This window comes from Megalobrama amblycephala, linkage group LG13 (assembly GCF_018812025.1).
Source record: "Megalobrama amblycephala isolate DHTTF-2021 linkage group LG13, ASM1881202v1, whole genome shotgun sequence".
NCBI classification, from domain to species: domain Eukaryota; kingdom Metazoa; phylum Chordata; class Actinopteri; order Cypriniformes; family Xenocyprididae; genus Megalobrama; species Megalobrama amblycephala.
This window is the reverse complement of record NC_063056.1, coordinates 6,889,878-6,910,747: the sequence shown is the minus strand read 5'-3', so window position 1 is coordinate 6,910,747 and position 20,870 is coordinate 6,889,878. Positions and strand designations below refer to the sequence as shown.

Genomic DNA, 20,870 nt, shown 5'->3' with positions numbered 1-20,870 from the left:
ATTATATTTATTAAATTATTATATTAGTTTTTTTTCCACGCTTTTTTGTTAAAAAATGTTTGACCAAACATGCACTGTTGAAAGAATTGCAATTTCTTACTTTGGCTGTTCAACCATTATGGTTAAACTAGTCCAGTGGTTCTCAACATCATTGACTCCAAGGCCAACCACTGTCCACAACAATATTTGATCCTCTCTTTTCAATGTACAGAAATTAGATGTGTCCATAGATTAAAATAACCAAAACTATTAAAATTAAAATAAGTAAATTTTAGAATTTCAGAAGTTTGGGAGTAAATTAAATCTTAATTTTTAGTAGTTTAGCTATTTTTAAAGCTTATTTTGTCTTATTTTAAGTAATCTTGTGACCTTCTTAAAAGTTTGCTGAGGCCCCTTTGTGGGCCTCGGCCATCTTGAGAACCACTGAACTGTTTTACCTGGCTTAACCAGCTTATGTCAGTAATAATAGGCCAGATCAGTTAACTGCATGAATATCATATTTTCACCTTATTGACCAGTATAAGGTGTTTTTGGAACTTTCATGTGGATTTTGATTGTTTACCTATCATAGTTACAGAGCTCAAGCTGTTTAAACTTGCTTAACTAGACAATGTGAGTAATGTACCAGTGCTGCCAATCTAATATCATAATAATAAGTCTGTGAAAACCTAGACCAGCTGGTGATAATCTTAAATGACAAATTAAAAATGTTTTTTTTTTTTTTTTTTTCATTTTATTAACCAGTAATGTGTATGTTGGCAACTTTTATACTGGTTTTGACTGTTTACATGTTTATACAAGTCAAGCTGTTCTACCTACATTATTTGTCTTACCAATAGCTTATGTCAGAAATAAACCAACATTGCCGATCTAAAACAAGTCCATAAAAACCTAGAAAACTTATGCTGGTTTAGCTGGTGACAAGCTTAAATTGCTAATGTAAACCATCTTTTTGTATTCCTTGTTCTACCTAAGTTAACCAGTTCATATCATAAATAAACCAGAACTGCTGATTTAAACTACAGTAGTTGAGAACATCTTGGAGTTTATGCTGGTCCAAATTGGTCTTTGCAGCAGGAAAATCAATATAGACTCATAAACTGTACATAGTGTTGTATATGGGTCTGAATTATATATATGTGTATAGTATTCGTGCTCATGTACTTATGGATTCATGTGTGTATGGGTGCGTAAGCTTGTGCATGTGTCTATTCACATTGTGTTTGTTGTGCTCCACACATCCACAATCATTCAAAGGCTTAAATCACAGTTCTAAACAGAATGCCAACAATGTGTAAAGATGTTCCAAATGTGGGAATACTCACACAGAGACACAGACCACCCCCCCCCCCCCACACACACACACACACACTGATTTAAATGTGAATGACAGACCCTGTAATCACTGTATGTGTCAAAGTAGAAAGAGAGCGAGAGAGTCAGAGAGAGCGTAATTTTGTTTTGTTTGCATGCTTTCTGTTAAAAAAGTACAGAACAACTGAAAGAAAAAATATGAGTCACAAAGTCATTGTGTCACTCCATACAACAAAAGACCACCATTCCCTGCGCACCCCTCTGTTCCCCTCCCCCTTTCTCTTCTCTCTCTGTTTCTCCCTTCTTTCTTGTTTGTGACATCCGCCAATGAAAAGACAACAAAAGTCATTTCTTAATCTGTAGGTGCCAGTCATTGTGCGTGAGTGGAGGGCCTGTCTGCGTTCGATCTGCTTTCTAACGAAAGCTTTTCAAAAACAACTAGTGCAATTCCATTCAGTGTTGACACACTATTCAGCCAAATTAAACATGATTCAATATCACAGTGATGCTGCCAAGCAGTGGGTAAAGTGGAGTCGAACTTGTATTTACAGTGCATGCAGATACAATGCAATGCATGCAATGCAGGAAACTTAATCATTGTAGAAATCATTGTCTATTATGAATAAATTACATATAATTAAAAAATTGTCATGATTCTTAGTCTTTAAAGCTTTCTGTGTGGTTAGTTCACATACATACATACATACTTACATACATACATACATACATACATACATACATACATACATATATATATTACATTTTTTGAAATTATTATTATTTTTTTTAAATTATGTCAATAGGTATATAGTTATATTCAACTGACATGACCATAAAATATCTGGCTGACAGTTAATCTCTTCGATAGTAAAAGATTTTAGAAATAAAAAATACAATACAATAAATTAAAATAAAATAGAATGCATTTTTATGTCTTGTGCCATTTGTGTTACTATTAGGTTTTAATACATAACTTATTATGTTCTTTCTCTTTTTTTTTCTCTCTGTCTATCTTCCTCAGGTTCTCGATTTCCCAGTCCTAGGTTCACAAATCGGCCCAGCAGAAAACGACCCCTTCCCAGCTCCCCTTCCCTGTCTGACCCCAGTTTTGACCTGCAGGCCATGATTCGCACCTCTCCCAACTCTCTAGTCACTATCCTTAATAATTCCCGCTCCAGCTCATCCACCAGTGGATCCTACGGACACCTCTCAGCTGGCACTATTAGGTATGTACAACAGTGAATTACAGTTTTTTACGATTGCTTAAGCACAGTTTTAAAAACAAGGCTCATTTTGTCTAAACACTGCACAAAATTCACAGATCCACACACACAAGTAGCAGAACACCTCAGTTCCTTTGCAAAATGAAACACTTAATTCAAAACTTTACATTAATTTAACAAAACTCAACTTTGACACTGTATGGAACACACATGGTTCATACATTCTGATTCTGTTTGATTCATTTACACACTGCTATGCTCAATCTTAAACACTTGTAACAGTTATACTTTTCTAATGAAATAGTCTGGGTTTGATTTTTTTTCAGAGATATTTTATTCATAGAGTAAAGTACATGAATATATTTACAAAAAAACAAACAAACAAAAAACAAAACAAAAAAAACACACAAGACCAGTACTGTACATTGATGAAAATATTTATTTCTCACCAAAAAATCCATTCAATACCTCCATGCCTTTCCAAAGGTTGCATTTTGCACTGAAAATCAGAACATATTCTAAATACAATATAGTATACAAACGAAAACTTTTGTGGAGACAAAAAAAAAGAAGAAGCATGATTTAAAAAATATATATATATATAATAATAGAAAAAACACCTAAGCATCATCTCTTGGCCTAGCTGGATCTGGCCATAGCACTTTCTTGTTTGTGACATCACAGGCGATGTTCTCTCTCACAAGACAGCGAGGGAAGAATCTTTTTGAATGGCAAATCCATCCTTGCACAGACCATGCATCAATTAGGTCACAGGATATGAGGGATATCCTGATATAGGGCTGGAGATCGTAAACCTTCCACCACCATGCCAAAAAAAAACAAAAAAAAAAAAAACAAAAAAAAAACTCCTCAGTGGGTTTAAGGAAGGAACAGTATGGTGGGAGGTATTGGAGTGAAAACTGTGGTTTCATACGCTTATGAAACCAGTTTTGGACCAGAGCAGATAGGTGTAAATATACATTGTCCCATAGGACAGTGTATCTTATCTGCTCTGCATCCATTTGGTCTTCTGCTGTGATGATTTTGTGTAGTCTGTCTACAAACCTGATTCCAAAAAAGTTGGGACACTGTACAAATTCAATAATGGAATGCAATAATTTACAAATCTCATAAACTTATATTTTATTCACAATAGAATATAAAATACATATCAAATGTTGAAAGTGAGACATTTTGAAATTTCATGCCAAATATTGGCTCATTTTGGATTTCATGAGAGCTACACATTCCAAAAAAAGTTGGGACAGGTAGCAATAAGAGGCCAGAAAAGGTAAATGATTGGGTATAAAAAGAGCCTCTCAGAGTGGCAGTGTCTCTCAGAAGGCAAGAAGGGCAGAGGATCACCAATTCCCCCCAATGCTGCGACAAAAAATAGTGGAGCAATATCAGAAAGGAGTTTCTCAGAGAAAAATTGCAAAGAGTTTGAAGTTATCATCATCTACAGTGCATAATATCATTCAAACATTCAGAGAATCTAAAACAATCTCTGTGCGTAAGGGTCAAGGCCGGAAAACCATACTGGATGTCCATGATCTTCGGGCCCTTAGACGGCACTGCATCACATACAGGAATGCTACTGTAATGGAAATCACAACATGGGCTCAGGAATACTTCCAGAAAACATTGTCGGTGAACACAATCCACCGTGCCATTCGCCGTTGCTGGCTAAAACTCTATAGGTAAAAAAAAAAGCCATATCTAAACATGATCCAGAAGTGCAGGCATATTCTCTGGGCCAGGGCTCATTTAAAATGGACTGTGGCAAAGTGGAAAACTGTTCTGTGGTCAGACGAATCAAAATTTGAAGTTATTTTTGGAAAACTGGGACGCCGTGTCATCCAGACTAACAAGGACAAGGACAACCCAAGTTGTTATCAGCGCTCAGTTCAGAAGCCTGCATCTCTGATGGTATGGGGTTGCATGAGTGCGTGTGGCATGGGCAGCTTACATATCTGGAAAGGCACTATCAATGCTGAAAGGTATATCCAAGTACTAGAACAACATATGCTCCCATCCAGATGTCGTCTCTTTCAGGGAAGACCTTGCATTTTCCAACATGACAATGCCAGACCACATACTACATCAATTACAACATCATGGCTGCGTAGAAGAAGGATCCGGGTACTGAAATGGCCACACTGCAGTCCAGATCTTTCACCCATAGAAAACATTTGGCGCATCAGAAAGAGGAAGATGCGACAAAGAAGACCTAAGACAGTTGAGCAACTAGAAGCCTGTATTAGACAAGAATGGGACAACATTCCTATTCCTAAACTTGAGCAACTTGTCTCCTCAGTCCTCAGACATTTGCAGACTGTTATGAAAAGAAGAGGGGATGCCACACAGTGGTAAACATGGCCTTGTCCCAACTTTTTTGAGATGTGTTGATGCCATGAAATTTAAAATCAACTTATTTTTCCCTTAAAATGATACATTTTCTCAGTTTATTCACAATTTGTACAGTGTCCCAACTTGTTTGGAATCGGGTTTGTATAATGTGAACATGTGGGCCGTGTTTTAAGGGCCTAAGTTGACATGCTGGTGGAGGACCCCATTCTGCGTGATTGTAACATATATTGTGATGTTACCACCACGTTGGCCCAGGCCATTCAAAATAGCTCTGTGGCCAATGATGTTTTTCCCTCTTCTTCTTACTGCAACATTGCCTTCCATTTAGTTGAAGACACATAAACTCACATATTTCCATTTTTATAGTACTTGCACCTGATTGTTGAGTTTACAGTTAAGCACCTAAGTGTCTGCAGACCTGACTGCCATGTTTGATCAATTGGATTATAGGGTAGGTATTTTGGAAAGCAGTGTCTTGAAATGGCAAAGAAGTTACATTATGTTAGATTTCTGTGTCTGATGTAGATAAGTGTGTTTAGTGTTTTGCAAAACAATGTGTGTAGTGTTGTTGCAAAAAGTGTGAGGCTGAGAATGTGCTTATAGTTGTGCAGATCTGGGCTGAGGTTTTGCTCCTTGAGTGTAAGGTTTCAGTAACTGTGTGTTATTTTTAATTTTAGTGTGTAAGCAATTGTAAAAAACTGTAAGAATATTGTTTTGCAAAAATTGTATCTTTTTTCAGACTGGCCATAAAGCTGGATTTTGCTTTATTTTTGTTTAAAAATACTTTTTATTATTATTATTATTATTATTATTATTATTATTATTATTGTACATCATATGTTAGTGGAATTGTTTAGTTTTTCCATCAGGACAGATTATTGTGTCACTCACATCCTTCTAAGATGAGCCAATCTTCATATCTCACTTGACGGGTTTTAAAAGGATAGTTTACCCAAAATTCTTCATTTATTCACCTTCATGTCATTCCAAACTTGGACCCTGTACCAAGTGTGAAAATAAAGAGAGTGGTGTGTATTGGAACAGACAAGAGGCAAGAGAATGCTAGAGAGATTTTGAGAAAGAGATAGACAGGAAAAGGGACCTGTACTGAAAGTGGACACTCCAGCACATCCTCAGCAGTGGAGTGATGAATGAACACTGGATGGCGAAATAAACGAGGGAACATAGAGAGCGCTATTAGGAGGAAGCGTGTGAACATATTCCTCCCCTCCTCCCTCACACTCGTCTGTCTGATATGCATCACCTGATTAATGTTCTCTCCATCAGCTGAGGAGAGCTTTATCCTAACACTGCCGCCACGCAATCGCTCATGCTGGAAAGGAGGAGAGGAAGGGGGAATGACAAATGAAAGGGTCATGAAGAGAGGGACAAGGGAAGGAAGCAAAGTCTGAACTGAGGACAGTAACACAAGCTTTAATGGGAAGGAAAGAGAATCTGTTGTGGATGAAGTGAATAGAACTCACCCACTCACTATGTCTTAGTTGAAATTCAATAGTGGTTCAAACTGAGGGCTGTTCTTAAGTGTTCACTGACCGTCCTGCATTCTAACATGTTTAATATGTTTCAACAGCTAAATAATTCATGTTTTTCAACTGATCTCACTTATATGGTGCTCAATTAGTTTGGTTAGTTCATAGCAGGAGTTCAGACAGACTTTAAGTGGATAACGAAGCTTTTGTCACATCAGTGAGACTGTTATTGATGTGGGGGCTAATCAATATTCAGATACTGATCAACCAAATGCCACTTTAAGCTGGGATATCTAAATTTGTTCCAGTCACAAGACACTCCTATATTGCGGTTTACTGGGTACTCTCTGCCAAAAATAGTAAGCCTAACTTTTTTTTTTGTTTGTTTAAAGATCCAGTGTGTAATATTTAGGAGGATCTATTGACAGAAATACAATATAATATAAATAACTATGTTTTCAGTGGTGTATAAAGACCTTACATAATGAACCATTATTACCATTATTACCTTAGAATAAGCCATTTCTATCTAGATACACCTTGGGTCCCCTTAAATGTTAAGTCGCCATTTTGCGGCGACATGTTTCTGCTCTACAGAGCGTGTTTCGTAACCATGTTGTTGTTCTTCGTTGGTGTTTTTAGAGGCAGCTTGCATTGTCACTACATTAAATACGCACGAAGTAGAAGAAATAGTAGTCTTCTGTTTTATTAGAAGCAGAGACCATTTTTTGTTAGAAGTAAAAGAAACCTCATTGCTTGATTGGATACTCTCTGCTGTCTTAGACGACGACATCTCTGTCCTGTGTTGGCCACCCTTTGAAAGGTTAGCGGTAGACTGAGCCATTGGCTGCAATTCGCAACCCCACCGCTAGATGCCACTAAAATTTGTAAACACACTACTTGCACTACTACAAAATAGTACAGATATACACTACCGTTCAAATATTTTATCAAATATTAAATATATATATATATATATATATATATATGTGTGTGTGTGTGTTTTTGAAAGGAGTTTCATATGCTCACCAAGGCTGCACTAATTTGATAAAAAAATACACTAAAACAGTAATATTGTGAAATGTTATAATTTAAAATATTAATTAAATTTAAAATAAAATAATAATTAAAATGATTATTTTAAATGACAAATATTATTTTATTTTAAAATAACAGCTATCACTCCAGTCTTCAGTGTGACATAATCCTTCAGAAATTATTCTAATATTTGGTGCTCAAGAAACACTTCTTATTTTTATCAATGTTGAAAACGTTCTGCTGCTTAATATTTATTTGGAAACTGTGATAATGTTTGTTCAGGATTATATGATGAATAGACAGTTCAAAAGCATTTATTTGAAATAGAAATCTTTTGTAACATTATAAATGTCTTTACTGTCATTTTTGATCAATTGAATGCATATTTTTTATTATTAATTATTAAAACCTTTCCTGTATTGTTTAAAACATTATCAACATTATGTAATGAGTACTACAACAGATGTTAAACAGGAGATTGTTGCAGATTTTGCAGCATTTCAGAATATAAGAAGTTCTTACATTTGAACACATTCAGTTCTTGTAACTTCTCTATCAAACTGAACGATGGATCTACCATAGAGAGCAGTGTGAGAAACAGCTAACATCCCTGGCGATGTGTCACTCAGTTTGACATCTGCCATCCAGCACTATTAGGAAGCGACTTTACCTGGTTTGGGTGGGGGTCTCAGAGAGAGAAAAAATGACAGAAATGTTCCTCTTTCCCACACTGAGAGTGATTAATCAGTGATTTGTTTTTGCAAGCTAATCAGTCATATCTTGTGTGTACATGAATGGACAGACGTGGCAGGCAAGGGTCCAGGCACAATGAGTGATGAGACAGCTGCATCAGCCACGCAGCGTCCAGCTACATTGATTTCCTCTCTGCCTTTAATAAGACCAGTAGATGTATGAGCTCGCATGGAACGGCCAGCATGTCCCACGATGAATGGAACCCCCTATGAATGTCTGTTATTGAGCACCAGGGATTTATCATTAAAGAGACTGTGGCATCTATAGAAGAGGAGGTGATATATGAAAGTTCAATAGTGTGCTTAAATACAGCTTTTATTCTCTTTGACTGATTCTTTTTTATTTTTTATTTTTTTATTATTATTTTTTTTAACATGAACTATATTGGCACCTTTTCTAAAAAAGTGTTTATATTTGTTGTTGTTTTCATATTTTATTTGTAATTTTTGAGTTAATAATTATTATTAATTATTTATATTAATAATTATATTTTATTGATAATATTATTTTATATTATAAAATATTTTTACATTACATACACTACCTTTCAAAAGTTTTTTTGGACATTAATTATTTTATTCAGCAAGGCTGCATTAAATTGATCAAAAGTGGCAGTAAAGATATTCTATTTCATATAAAAATGATATAAAATATAATAATATAAACATTTCTATTTCAAATAAATGCTGTTCTTCTGAACTTTTTAAGTAACACAACTGCTTTCAACATTGATAAAAAGTAGGATGTTTCTCGAGCACGAAATCAGCATATTAGACTGATTTCTGAAGGATCATGTGACATTGATGAATGGAGTGATGGATGATGAAAATTCAACTTTTCCATCACAGAAATAATGACTTGTTAATATAGATTCAAATAAAACTTTAAATTAATATTTCACAGTATTACTGTTTATATAAAGGAAACTTGTAATGTACCACATCATAAGCTGTTTTTTTCTTCTCTATTTGTCTTTCAGCCCTGCATTGAGTTTTGCGTATCCTCCTACGCCTGTAGCACTACAAATGCATCAGCAGCTTATCGGTCGGCAACCGGGTATTGTAGGTTCTGCCTTCGGACACAGTCCACCCCTCGTGCACCCAGCTCCTGCCTTTGCCACCCAGAGACCTGTTCCTGGCATCCCCCCCTCCAGCCTGGCACCTACAGAACGTTCCACAGCCTCAAATGACTCACAGGTCAGTTCTCACTACTGTACAAATTATTTTCAATATAATACTGATATTGAAAATATAGAATTCAGGAAAAAATGGAGAGATGATGAGATAACAGAGACAAGACAGTATAACACAAGCTGAATTATAATTAATAAAATTAGATGAAGCAAGATTTTTTTTTCTGGAGTTTAAGCAATACAGTGCATTTTTAAATCATTTAACATGATTGCTTTTGGGTGTAAACAGCAACAGAATTCGTTTAGATCAGACAGTGATTTTCCCCCTCAAGGCTTAAATTTATTCAGTGCTTATCATCACAAGAGCCAGCGCTATTTGTTATTGTGTGTGGCTCATAAAAATACGCACCACCAACACGGCGGCATATATAAACAGCTGAGAAAGTGTGGCTGCAGACAGGCCTCATGGGAGTTTTTCCCTTGTGTGCGCGTAGTCTCTATGTTGTGTCTCGATGTGGAGAGCCGGTGAGCTTGCCCGGAAGGTATTTTGAGAAATAACACCTAGCTTGTTAACAGCAAAAATCCCGCCACCTCCACCATTAATCAGACACAGATACATTCCCAAACCTTCCCTTTGAAAGATGAGCATAAAAGTGTTTTTCATCTTTAGTTTTTTCACCCAAGCATGCCCCATCCATTTATACTCACCGTACTCACTCGATTAAAATCTACAGAGAGTATCTTGTTGTTTTTATCCGTCTTTGTATCGATCCAGAGTTTTTTTTTTTTTTTGCACTTTAGCAAGTCAACACTTAGTGTGAAGGTGAATCAGTTTTCAAGAGATTTTCCCAATGCCAGTCTCTCCGTTCAAACCATTATAGCCCCACTACTCCGTCCCAACTCAGTGTCATCCATTTCCCCCGCCTTACCACAGACAGCACCAGCCTCTTTAATAGAAGGGCATCATGGGACATTTGTCTCACCATGTGGTTGTAAAAGAACAATTAATGGAAAAGGAGAGAAGGTGTGAGCATTGCTCAAAGTGACAGACAGAGAAATAGCAGATCATTGTTTTTTATTGGATCTCTATGCTCTCAAGGATCTTTTTTATTTTATTTTAGTTTTATACACCTTATATGGTGTACAATATATTCACAAGATTGTCTTTAAAGTGTATTTAAATTCATAAACATGAATACTTGAGTTTAAAAGGGATAATTCGTCAAAAAAAACAAACATGCTGTCATAATTTACTCACCCTCATATTATTAAAAACTCATGCAAATTAATGCATGACTTTAGAAGAAAATAGTGAACTAGTCTTGGACTATGTTTAGGGTACTTTTTTGTCCTTTTTTTCCAGTTTCTTTTTTTTTCATACAATTTTTTTTTTTTTTTTTGCATTTATTTTTGAATACTCAATGCAAAACAATTACTTTTCTGGCTTCTTTTTGAGTAATATCTTTTAATTAAGTATGTGCTAATTAAAGAGTCACAATAACGTCAATGAGTATTTTTTTACGTCTCCAGCTATTTGTGTATTTTTATGTGATTTAAGAGTAAAGGACACTGAACGCAGAGTTAAACGCTCTGCTAGAGGAGTCTGGCAGGATGAACCTTCTTTCAGAGCCAAGGAATCATGCTCTCTCATCCAGGGAATGTTACTTTTTTCTCTCCCGCTGAGCTCTTTTACTTTACTGGCTCTGGTCAGTCGCAAGGGACTACCTCTGGCAGAGAGTGAGAGAGAGTGGTTGTGAATGAGTGGATAGAGTCAGAGGAGGGGATATTGCTGTTCAGGGAAAAATTGAGAATAATGTCTGTTTCGACATGTTAATGGCATTTGTTTTTGTCGTTTTTGTTTCTTTTCTGGAGTGGATTTGTTATATACATGCATATTATTACACTAACAAAGAAGAAACATTTTTTTGGGGGGGAATAGTACCATGTTAATATCATGTACCATCACAGTACTGTGGTATTCTCTATAATACAGTAGTAATATCATGTTTTTTGAACTATAGCTACAGTGGTTTTCCATGTACCATGGTAGTCTTTTGTGAAAAAGAAGTGTACTTAATATTATTTGAATGTGCAGTGTGCTTCAGATCTCAAAAGTATATTTAAAAAAAACTGCAGATAATGTAACATTAATGAATTAAAATGCCACTTAAAGAGAGTACACTATCATATGACAATATCTCTGTTTCTTAATACATTTAAGCATACTTTTAAAAAGTGCAGTTTGTCAGCTTGTCAGTACATACGGCAGTACACTTTACCATGTTTCAATAAGAGTTATAAAATTACATATAAAGTTAGTAAATCCTTAAGTTGTTACAAAATTTTAAAAAAAGCAATCGAAAGATCAGCTAATTAAATGTATTACAAATTTAATGGTAATACTATGTTTGTTTGTTTTTTAAATTAAGTACCATCTCATGAACATGAATATGGTAATCATTCAGCCTCCAAACTGAATTTGGACCTACATTTTTTATGATGATGATACTGTTTATGTAGAAACTTATTTTTATATGTGTTTTTAAAATATTTGTTTCTAGACTAAACCCACCAGTGAGTCGGCTGTGAGCAGCACAGGTGACCCCATGCACCACAAACGCTCCAAACTCAAAGCAGATGAGGAGCCGCCCAGCCCTGGAGCTGTTAGCATGCAGGTATGTATCTTCACATATGTGCACATGCATATACATAGGGCTAAAAATACACACACACACACACACACACAACCAAAAAAAAAAAAAACCCTCAAGGAGACAGTTCCCACACATGCATACACAGCAAGAGCTTTGGGACCAATTATGTTACGTACTGTAAAGCTATTTATTTGTGTGTTTGATTTAGTCGCCTGTTGTGGCACTGCTTCAGATGCGATAAGCCCCATTGATGTCCACGGCTTCAGAGGGAAATTGTTTTTCTTTTAATCAGATGCTTAACTGAATGGAAAAATGAAAACAAAATTAGATGACACATTTTACAAACATAACTGATGGTTGGGCGACTGGAATAAATAGACCTCTGTTTTTATTGTTTTTTTAATTTATTTTCTCTCACTTTGTAGTCCAAACAGAGCTAAATTAGATGTATAACTGACATTTGACTGCTGGCCTCTGAATTCACAAAACCTGGTTTCTATTTCCAAAGTTGCTAACACTAATATAACTAACACCAATTCTGCATAATTTGTGTCACCTATCGAGCAAAGTTCTTTTTCCAGGGCATTTTTTTCCTTGATAAAAAGAATAACAACCCTGTAGGCATACAGCTACATGTTTTCTCAAGAGGTATTCCAAATGTCAGATGCATTTTATTACATTTAGCATTGTGTTCATGATACAAATAAGGTGTGAGGACTCATCTAGTTGTCATGTACTCCAAATAACATCATTTATCATGCACTGTCTCATCTGCACTGTTGAATAACTCTAGCTCTAGCTCTAACTCTGAATAACACATAGAATTTTTATCTTTGAATGAAGTAATTTCCTTCATATCACGCTGCAGTAATACACATTAGTGTAATATTTGTATGTGTTTTCAAATGTGTTTTCATTATTGACCCAAATGCCTTCACCAATTTGCTGCATGTGTTTGTGCAGGAGCAAACGGATGGAATGACTCTGGTAAAAGAGGAGGGTGATAAAGAGGAGGGCAAGCAGGAGCCGGAGGTAGTGTATGAGACCAACTGCCACTGGGAAGGTTGCTGCAGGGAGTTTGACACCCAAGAGCAGCTTGTGCACGTGAGTGGACAACATATCTGTGTTTCATCTATGGAAATGTTCAGTCACTTAATAGAATCATTCATGATAAGGATCCCAAATAGGTAGAAAAGACACACATACGCACACAAACACCTTGAAAGCCTATATTTCGCTTCAGACATCCCATTTGTCACAGCCACTCCCAAGTTTAGGCATAGAGTGAAAGGACATGAAAGCCCACTTCCTGTGAAAATACACCACTCTGTCTCCCTTTACCACTTCTCTCTGGACAACACACACACAGCTGTTCTTTTAACCGCTCTTGTCTCCTATCATCCACACACACATACACACACACATTCACAGAAACACACACCAGCCCCAAAGGCACACATCTGATAGAAAGATTCCCAGTTCTCCATGGCTGTCTATCCTTACTCTGACATGGCAATCCATGGCGGCCATGCTAACCCCTATCTATAATTGAAAGCCTCCGGTTGGAATGGCCTGCCTCCCACATTTGAAGGCCCGTGCTTAAGATCTTGACAATTTCTTGACTGTGTATTTGAGAGAAGGATATGCATGTTGTTCTCTATGTGTGACACTTTTTTTATGTTTTAGAAAAATCTTGAAATCAAAATTTTTTAATTTAGTAATTTTGTTGACAAATTACATGTAATATCTATAAATTATGCATAATTACATGCAGCTAACCTTAAACTAAACCCAATCCTAACCCTAACCATATAGTAGAGCATTTAGTTAATTAATATTAATGGGTACTTGAATGTATAGTTACACTGTAACAAGGACAAATAGTGTAACCCTATTCTTTTACATTTTCACAATTTTCACAATCTTCATTTAGCTTTTTTCGCTCTTCACTTCAGTGGTCCTGAGGTATCACAGATTATGTTTTAATAAGTATAAATATTCCACATAGTCTTCATTTATATCAGATAATGAAAAATATATATATATATATATTATTTTAGATTTAAAATATTTTTGTTTAAAATAGTTCAAGTATATCACATTGCAGGATAGTTTAAATATCATATCAACAACCCAGTTAGTATTCTTTTATAAAAAGCACCGAAAATGAAATAGTTTCTTATGTCAACATCTGTTATTCCTCAAATCAGATTCTGATAAAAATCAGCTTTTGTTTTCAAATAATTTTGTCTTTTTTCAGTTTTTGTGTTTATTCAGTATTTCAGTATTGTGTTTTATTCAGCCATAGTCACACGCTAATAAATATATTTTCCTACAATCTAATTCATTCCCTCCCCTTTAATTCAGCTGAGCAAGGGATGAGGCTTCTTATCTCTATTTTCTCAGTAATAGGATGAGTGCAGTGTGTGGACCACAGTGTCTCATCCAAAAAAAGAGTGGTGGGGGGTAATGGTGGGGGGGTTGTATTTCCTTATATCAAGGCGATATAAGATCCCTCCCTCATATCCCACAACTTCCACAAGATTTTTTGGAGGGAAAAAAGAAAAAAAATTAAGATTCCAAACATTCCGTTCTGTTCATTCCATATTCTGTTTACACTTTGGACAAACAAATGATTTATTACATAAATGTTTATATACTGTAGATTTACTAGCCTACATCATTGATGTGCTGGCAGTTTTTATATTGTTAAGTTTTGTTCTAAAATATCACAGTGGCTCAGTGGTTTTGTTTCTATGCTAGTGATTCTTACTTTTTCAACACATCACAGTGTACTTTTAGGCTGGGATATAGTTTTTCTGTGCTGCGGTTGTACAATTTTTCAGCTATGTAAAACATGCTCTCACCATGACACATTGCTGCGCGTTTTTTATCGGAACAGCTTAGCACTCTCAATAAGATAAACATCAAATCTCTGCAACTTAGCACACTTATCAGCTCCACACAGTCAGCATAAACCAATCGGGTGTCTTGTACTGATTTATTTAATTATTTCCCCTTTTTTTTTTTCCTTATCCCCCCCCCCCCCCCCCCCCCAAAAAAAAAAACAAAACAAAAAAAAAACACTCTGGCCCTTATTACCCCCAATACAGGTGCCTCGGTTCTCTTTCAGTCTTTCTCTTTGCATTTCTCTCAGTAGGGGTACTCTGCATAAAGACTCTTTAATGTTAGCTGATGCGGGTTGGTTTGCTGGTAAACAAGGATGCCCAGTGATAAACGAAACAGAGAGACATGAAATGTCTGTACCCTCATTAAAATAGTGAATTTGCTCTGTCCCACCTCAGAAGTCTTGACCTCCTTGACTGTTTCCAACAACTGAAATCATAAAGTGTCTTTATTTTTTACATAATCTGTTAAATTGATATTCCATTTGTTGAAATAAACTACTATTTTTAATTATTAACTTAATTGAAATACCAAAAGTGTAATATTTAACCATATACCCTATTTTGTTTTATGTTTTAGAGCCCATTTTACTCTCATTTTGCTGTTTTACTGAGAGTTAATTTCAGATCCTCTTTCTCTCTGACTCCATCTCTCCCTCCACCCACAAGGTGGTTTTGACTGATGGTGGCGCTGTGGGGTGGTCTATGTCCTTGTGTGTGTGTATAGTAAGAATAGCACTTTTAAGCTGTTCTGTGCTCCTCCCTGTGCTGGGGGAGATAAACTCGGGCTGAGTGGGAAGGCAGACCCCTATCTGGCTGCTGGCAAGGACCCTTTAATTGGCAAAATGTAGATTTTTTTGATCAGGCAGAGGATTAGACACCTTATCTGTTTGGAGTATCTTATGCGGAGATGGAAAAGCTGCGCTGAATTACACATGCCAGTTGACTCCCCCCACACACACTACTATTGCTCTCCATCTCTTTATGCCTCTTGTCAGCGTTTCCTCCTTTTTTCTTTGCGCTTTAGCAACTGATGTGAAAAAAGAGACCATGATTTATTAGTATGTATGTGATAACGCTAAATGCTGTTACGGATCCCGGAGCTTTGTGAAATTGCTGTGTAAACAGGCACTTTTTATGTGTGGCTGCATTTTAATGGTATAGGCCACGGCCTAGAAAAAGTAGCCAGATAAGAATACAATACAGATCATTTAAGAGAGCTGCAAATTAGGGTACTCATGCACGTTAGGGGTGCAAGAAAATATTGATACACAATTCATTCATTTACATTTACAGATTTGTGGCAGTGTATATATAGTTTATATATACTTAATGTCATTTTCCCGTTTCATGTGACCTAAACTAAAGTGATAACTAATTACAGTTAATACATTGTTAACAAAGCATTATTTAACTCATATGATCTACATATTAGCTAATTAAACAGTAACATTTTATTACAGTGACGATGAATGAAGAACTCACTATTTGTATATAATCTATAAACTATTATAAACTATTAATTAAATATAAATTAATAGTTTGCAAATGATTTGTGAAACATTTATTACACTATACTTATTATAAAGTGTTACCCATTAATGTGATAATTCTGCATGTGGATATTGCATATTGAATTATCACAAACCAGCATATTCTCACCTCTGAAATGTTATCCCATTTCGTCTGGAATTTATAACTCTGTGGATTTTACAGCATAGGCTGCACAATGCTGTGACATTTTTGATGAAAATTCATTGATTTGTTAGTGTGAGTGATGAACAGTGTCATGGTAACCGTTCCAAGATGGCGCATCAACCTGTCTGGAGCAATTGAATGTGGCATCTACATACATGTCTATGGCTATACACCAGCTCCCACCACAATGTACAGAGCAGAAGTGTGCATTCATTTTGGCTTCTGAGGCACTAAGGAGATCAACAAAAGTCTTGCTGTTTGCAAAATAAGCTATGCCAAAATCAAATATTCAAGGAACACATCGAATCTAAAAGCACACTTAACATCTTGGCGCCATCCACTCTGCTGGGGCAATGTTTAGCTGAATATGTAAATATGTGCTGTGCACTTTCTTACATAAATACAACAAAATAAATACAACAAAAATGAAAGCGGTGAGGAAACAGCAGTTAAGAAAGCATCTGATCATAGCAATGTGGATATGAAGAGTTTGGTTCCAAAATGCGATAAACGCCATTTTCAAAAAAATTGAGTTTCCACCAAAATCAGTATTGTATCTGTTCGGTATTGAAAAGTCATCAAAAGATATCCGTCGTGTTATTCTGTCATGTTTTCTCCCTTTCTTCCCAAAACGCGACAAACGCCAGTCTCCTTTTTCTGCAGAACGCGATATATCCGATCTCAACCAATCACAGCGCACCATTCCACGCACTGTAAACATTAAAGGCTTTTTTAAAAGCCGTTTTTAATACCAATGTACTCGGCAAATGTGTTTATTTAACCGTGCGGTGGCGCCAGATACTCTTTAATCGGTAATGACAAATAATTTATAACATTAACAAGATGACCATTTTGGGAGCAACGGCTGAATGTATTTTTAGTAAAATGCCTGAATATAAGATAAATATTGGCAAAGTTTAGACTCTGTCATATATGTGAATCAACTTACTTTGTTAATTACTTTGTTTTTTGTGTATTTTCAATTTGAAAAATAACTTTTATATTGATGGATTAATTGCATTTTGAAAAAAAAATGTCATGGATTTATTGCATTTTGGGGAAAAAAATAAAACGTTTTTATAATAAACTTTTTAAAATCAAAATGTAGATTTGAATTTTTAATGTTTTTATAACCAAAAGATGCTATGTGAAAATTTGAAACAGAAAATAGGGGTTTTCAACTTGCCACTTTCTTGGTAAAGAAAACACCTTTTTACTCAAAATAATCAAAATGGAGTTATTGCGTTTTGGAACCAAACTCTTCATATGTTTGCACGAGCTCTGCAATTCGGCACTCAGGTCAATTCCATTTAGGTCAAAGAGGTCAATAGTGTTATGATGTTGTATGTTACAGTCATGAGTGGACTATGCACTTTCTGCTGTTTACTTGAGAAAATAAAACCTGGTATACTGTGTCTTTAATGTGGGATCAAAGAATATATAGGGGTGAATTAAGGTTGATTTTCCCTTTACTCAGTCTGCACAAAAAGTAGTTGGATGACACGGGAACTGATAAATGCAATTGCAGATCCCACTGTTCTGATTAAATAAAATAAACTTTTTTTTTTGGCTCAGGTTTTATACATATGATTGTGTGTTCTTTATGACAGTTTTCCTAAAATTTGATCTCTCACTAAAAAAGAAATATTGCAATATAGCACCCTGCTTACAGTATCATAATATATTGTATCGTAACCCTTGTATTACACTGCGTATTGTATCACCAGATGCTCGCCAATACACAGCCCTAATGCACGTGTGTGCTATGATGGAAAGCAGTAATCTGAAAATATTCTACTTCACAGGGGCCATTTTGCGCTACAGTAAAGAAAGCAAAATATATATCTCTGGGGTTATGCCCCAGGGTGTAGGTGTTTGTATTTGCATGCAGCAAACAAATAAAAGTAAGCATCTTGTTCCTTCCTCAGAGTCTGGAAGTCCCAGTGGTTGCTGTTGTCCTGTACCGTGGCAGGCCGAAGATGAATAGATCTCTCTTCAGAGCTGCACGTGTAGCATCAGCACCTGTTAGTCTATTTCCCTTGGCTGCAGCCGCGTTCGCTTACAACAACGCCATCATCCGCTCAATAACCATTGCCATTACATCAGGCCATTAGGGCATTAGTGTCACCCCCCAAAACACTTCCCTCGCTTCCTCTTCCATCCTTTTATCAGCATGACCAGGTCATGCATCACTCACGACAGCATTAAGCTCATTTGTACAAGCGAGTGTACCAGCATTCAGGGATGTGTTGCAATCTCTCTCTGCTGCTCTTTCTCTGTGTTATCGAGCGACAGGGCCGGCAGACAGATCACATGCCACAGGGAATCCCACTTGGAGTGAGGAATAAAAAGGAGGATGAATGAATGAAAAGAATAGTTTTAAATCGAGTCGTCTGCAAATAAATCAACAAATATTCATTAATCTGAGAGAACCTTCTCATGTTAAGGGCTTTTAGCTATGCTTAGAACTGTTAGGAATCTGTGATTTCTACAAATTTAGCAGAAATCTTCCATACGTCTTTTCAATACTTTACCTAATTTGATAATACTTTCAGCTATGAAAGAGAGAGAGAGAGAGAGAGAGAGAAAGAGAAAGAAAGAAATCAACTCCAAACATATTTTTCTAAGATTTTCCCACAAATATACATAAATATACAATTAAATACATAGTAAAGATTCCTGGTGAGCTTATAGATGTGGAAATCTTGTCAAGTCAAGTCACCTTTATTTATATAGCACTTTTTACAATACAGATTGTTTCAATGCAGCTTTACAGAAAACAGGAAAATGATGCAGACAAAGTTTGTTTCGGATGTACAGCAGCTCTAGAAGAAAATAGTGTCATTGTCCAGCTTAAGTAAGTTCAATGTTGATTCATTTCCATTGTAAAAATCATTGGTTATTAATTAGTTTATTTATCTATACAGCAGCTCTGGAGAAAACAGTGATGTCATTGTTCAGCTCGGTTCAGCTCTTATACAATATTGTCAATGCAGTCAGATCAATAATATTGCTGAATATTATTATATCACTCTTGTTTTATAGGAAATTAAATAGTCTGGTTACATTTCTTATTTCTGTATTTAAATCACTAACAAACTAAGTCTACTAATGGACAGTGGGCTGAAGAATTTACCTTGTAAAAGCTAAGAGGGCAACTGAAGACTGTTGTGATTAATTCATATTATATGGCAGCACTGTTATATTCTTGATTCTGATTAACTGATAAATGTTCTAAGGTGTTTCCTTTTCTGTAACTGGGTGAAGTCTTACCCAACATTTCTCAATCACTTCAATTATTTCAGTTATTTCAAAAAGCCATACAATCTACCGCAACAAAATAACATTGGCCAAGTAAATCAGGCCAAGTGAATCCAATAAAAATGGCAAATATATTCAAACTTTTTCTCTCTCTTTTGTCTGTTTAAAAAAAATGGCTCAAGCCACCATAGTAACTGAGACTTGGTAGACGGTCATGGAATTTTAATGACATCTTTGGCTGTTTCTAAGCAAGATTCTGTATTAGTGAAACACAAAAGTATACTTTGTTATTTACATGTATGCTAGGGTATGCATACAGTGTGCATGCCAAAAATGTCATAATCAGTATGTGTGTACTGTATGCAAACAGTCTGATTTTTCAAACCAGACATAGTCTGTATGCCCAGCTCACACATGCACATTGAATTTTTTTGTACTAATTAGTTTGTCCACAAGATAGCAACACTGGCCTCGTCACACTTTCAGGTGTGTGTGTAAAAAACAAATAGACGAAGAGTCAGAAAGATAAAAATTCAATACGAAGTTTAATCCAAACAGGCAAAGTAATCCAACAAAGGCAGAGAAACACACCATAATGTAAACGAGACCAAACAAACACTAAGTGAACAGGAGGAACTTAAATACACGATTCAATCAAAAACATACTTTAGCTCGATAATAACTTTTCCCTATAGAGCTGATGTAAAGCCAAAATAGTCTCTGTCCACCAATTTTTTACTATTATCAATGACATCACTGGAGCTCCAGAGCTGCTGTATAGATAAATTAATTAATAACCAATGATTTTTACAATGGAAATGAATCAACACTGAACTTACTTAAGCTGGACAATGACACTATTTTCTTCTAGAGCTGCTGTACATCCAAAACAAACTTTGTCGGCATCATTTTCCTGTTTTCACTGTAAAGCTGCATTGAAACAATCTGTATTGTAAAAAGCGCTATATAAATAAAGATGTCTTGACTTGACAATGGTGATGAACTAAATGACGAACAGCTGTGATGATAGT

General features: G+C 35.8%; 1 protein-coding gene across 1 annotated transcript in view; it reads left to right on the top strand.

The window, feature by feature from the left end:
• Positions 1–20,870, top strand: part of gli3 (GLI family zinc finger 3) — a 201,444-nt gene that overhangs the window by 169,294 nt on the left and 11,280 nt on the right. Inside the window, exons 7-10 of the mRNA XM_048153717.1 lie at positions 2,336–2,540; positions 9,168–9,384; positions 11,882–11,995; positions 12,938–13,078. Of these exons, the coding sequence (XP_048009674.1) occupies positions 2,336–2,540; positions 9,168–9,384; positions 11,882–11,995; positions 12,938–13,078 (677 nt within the window). The remainder of the gene's footprint in view (positions 1–2,335; positions 2,541–9,167; positions 9,385–11,881; positions 11,996–12,937; positions 13,079–20,870) is intronic.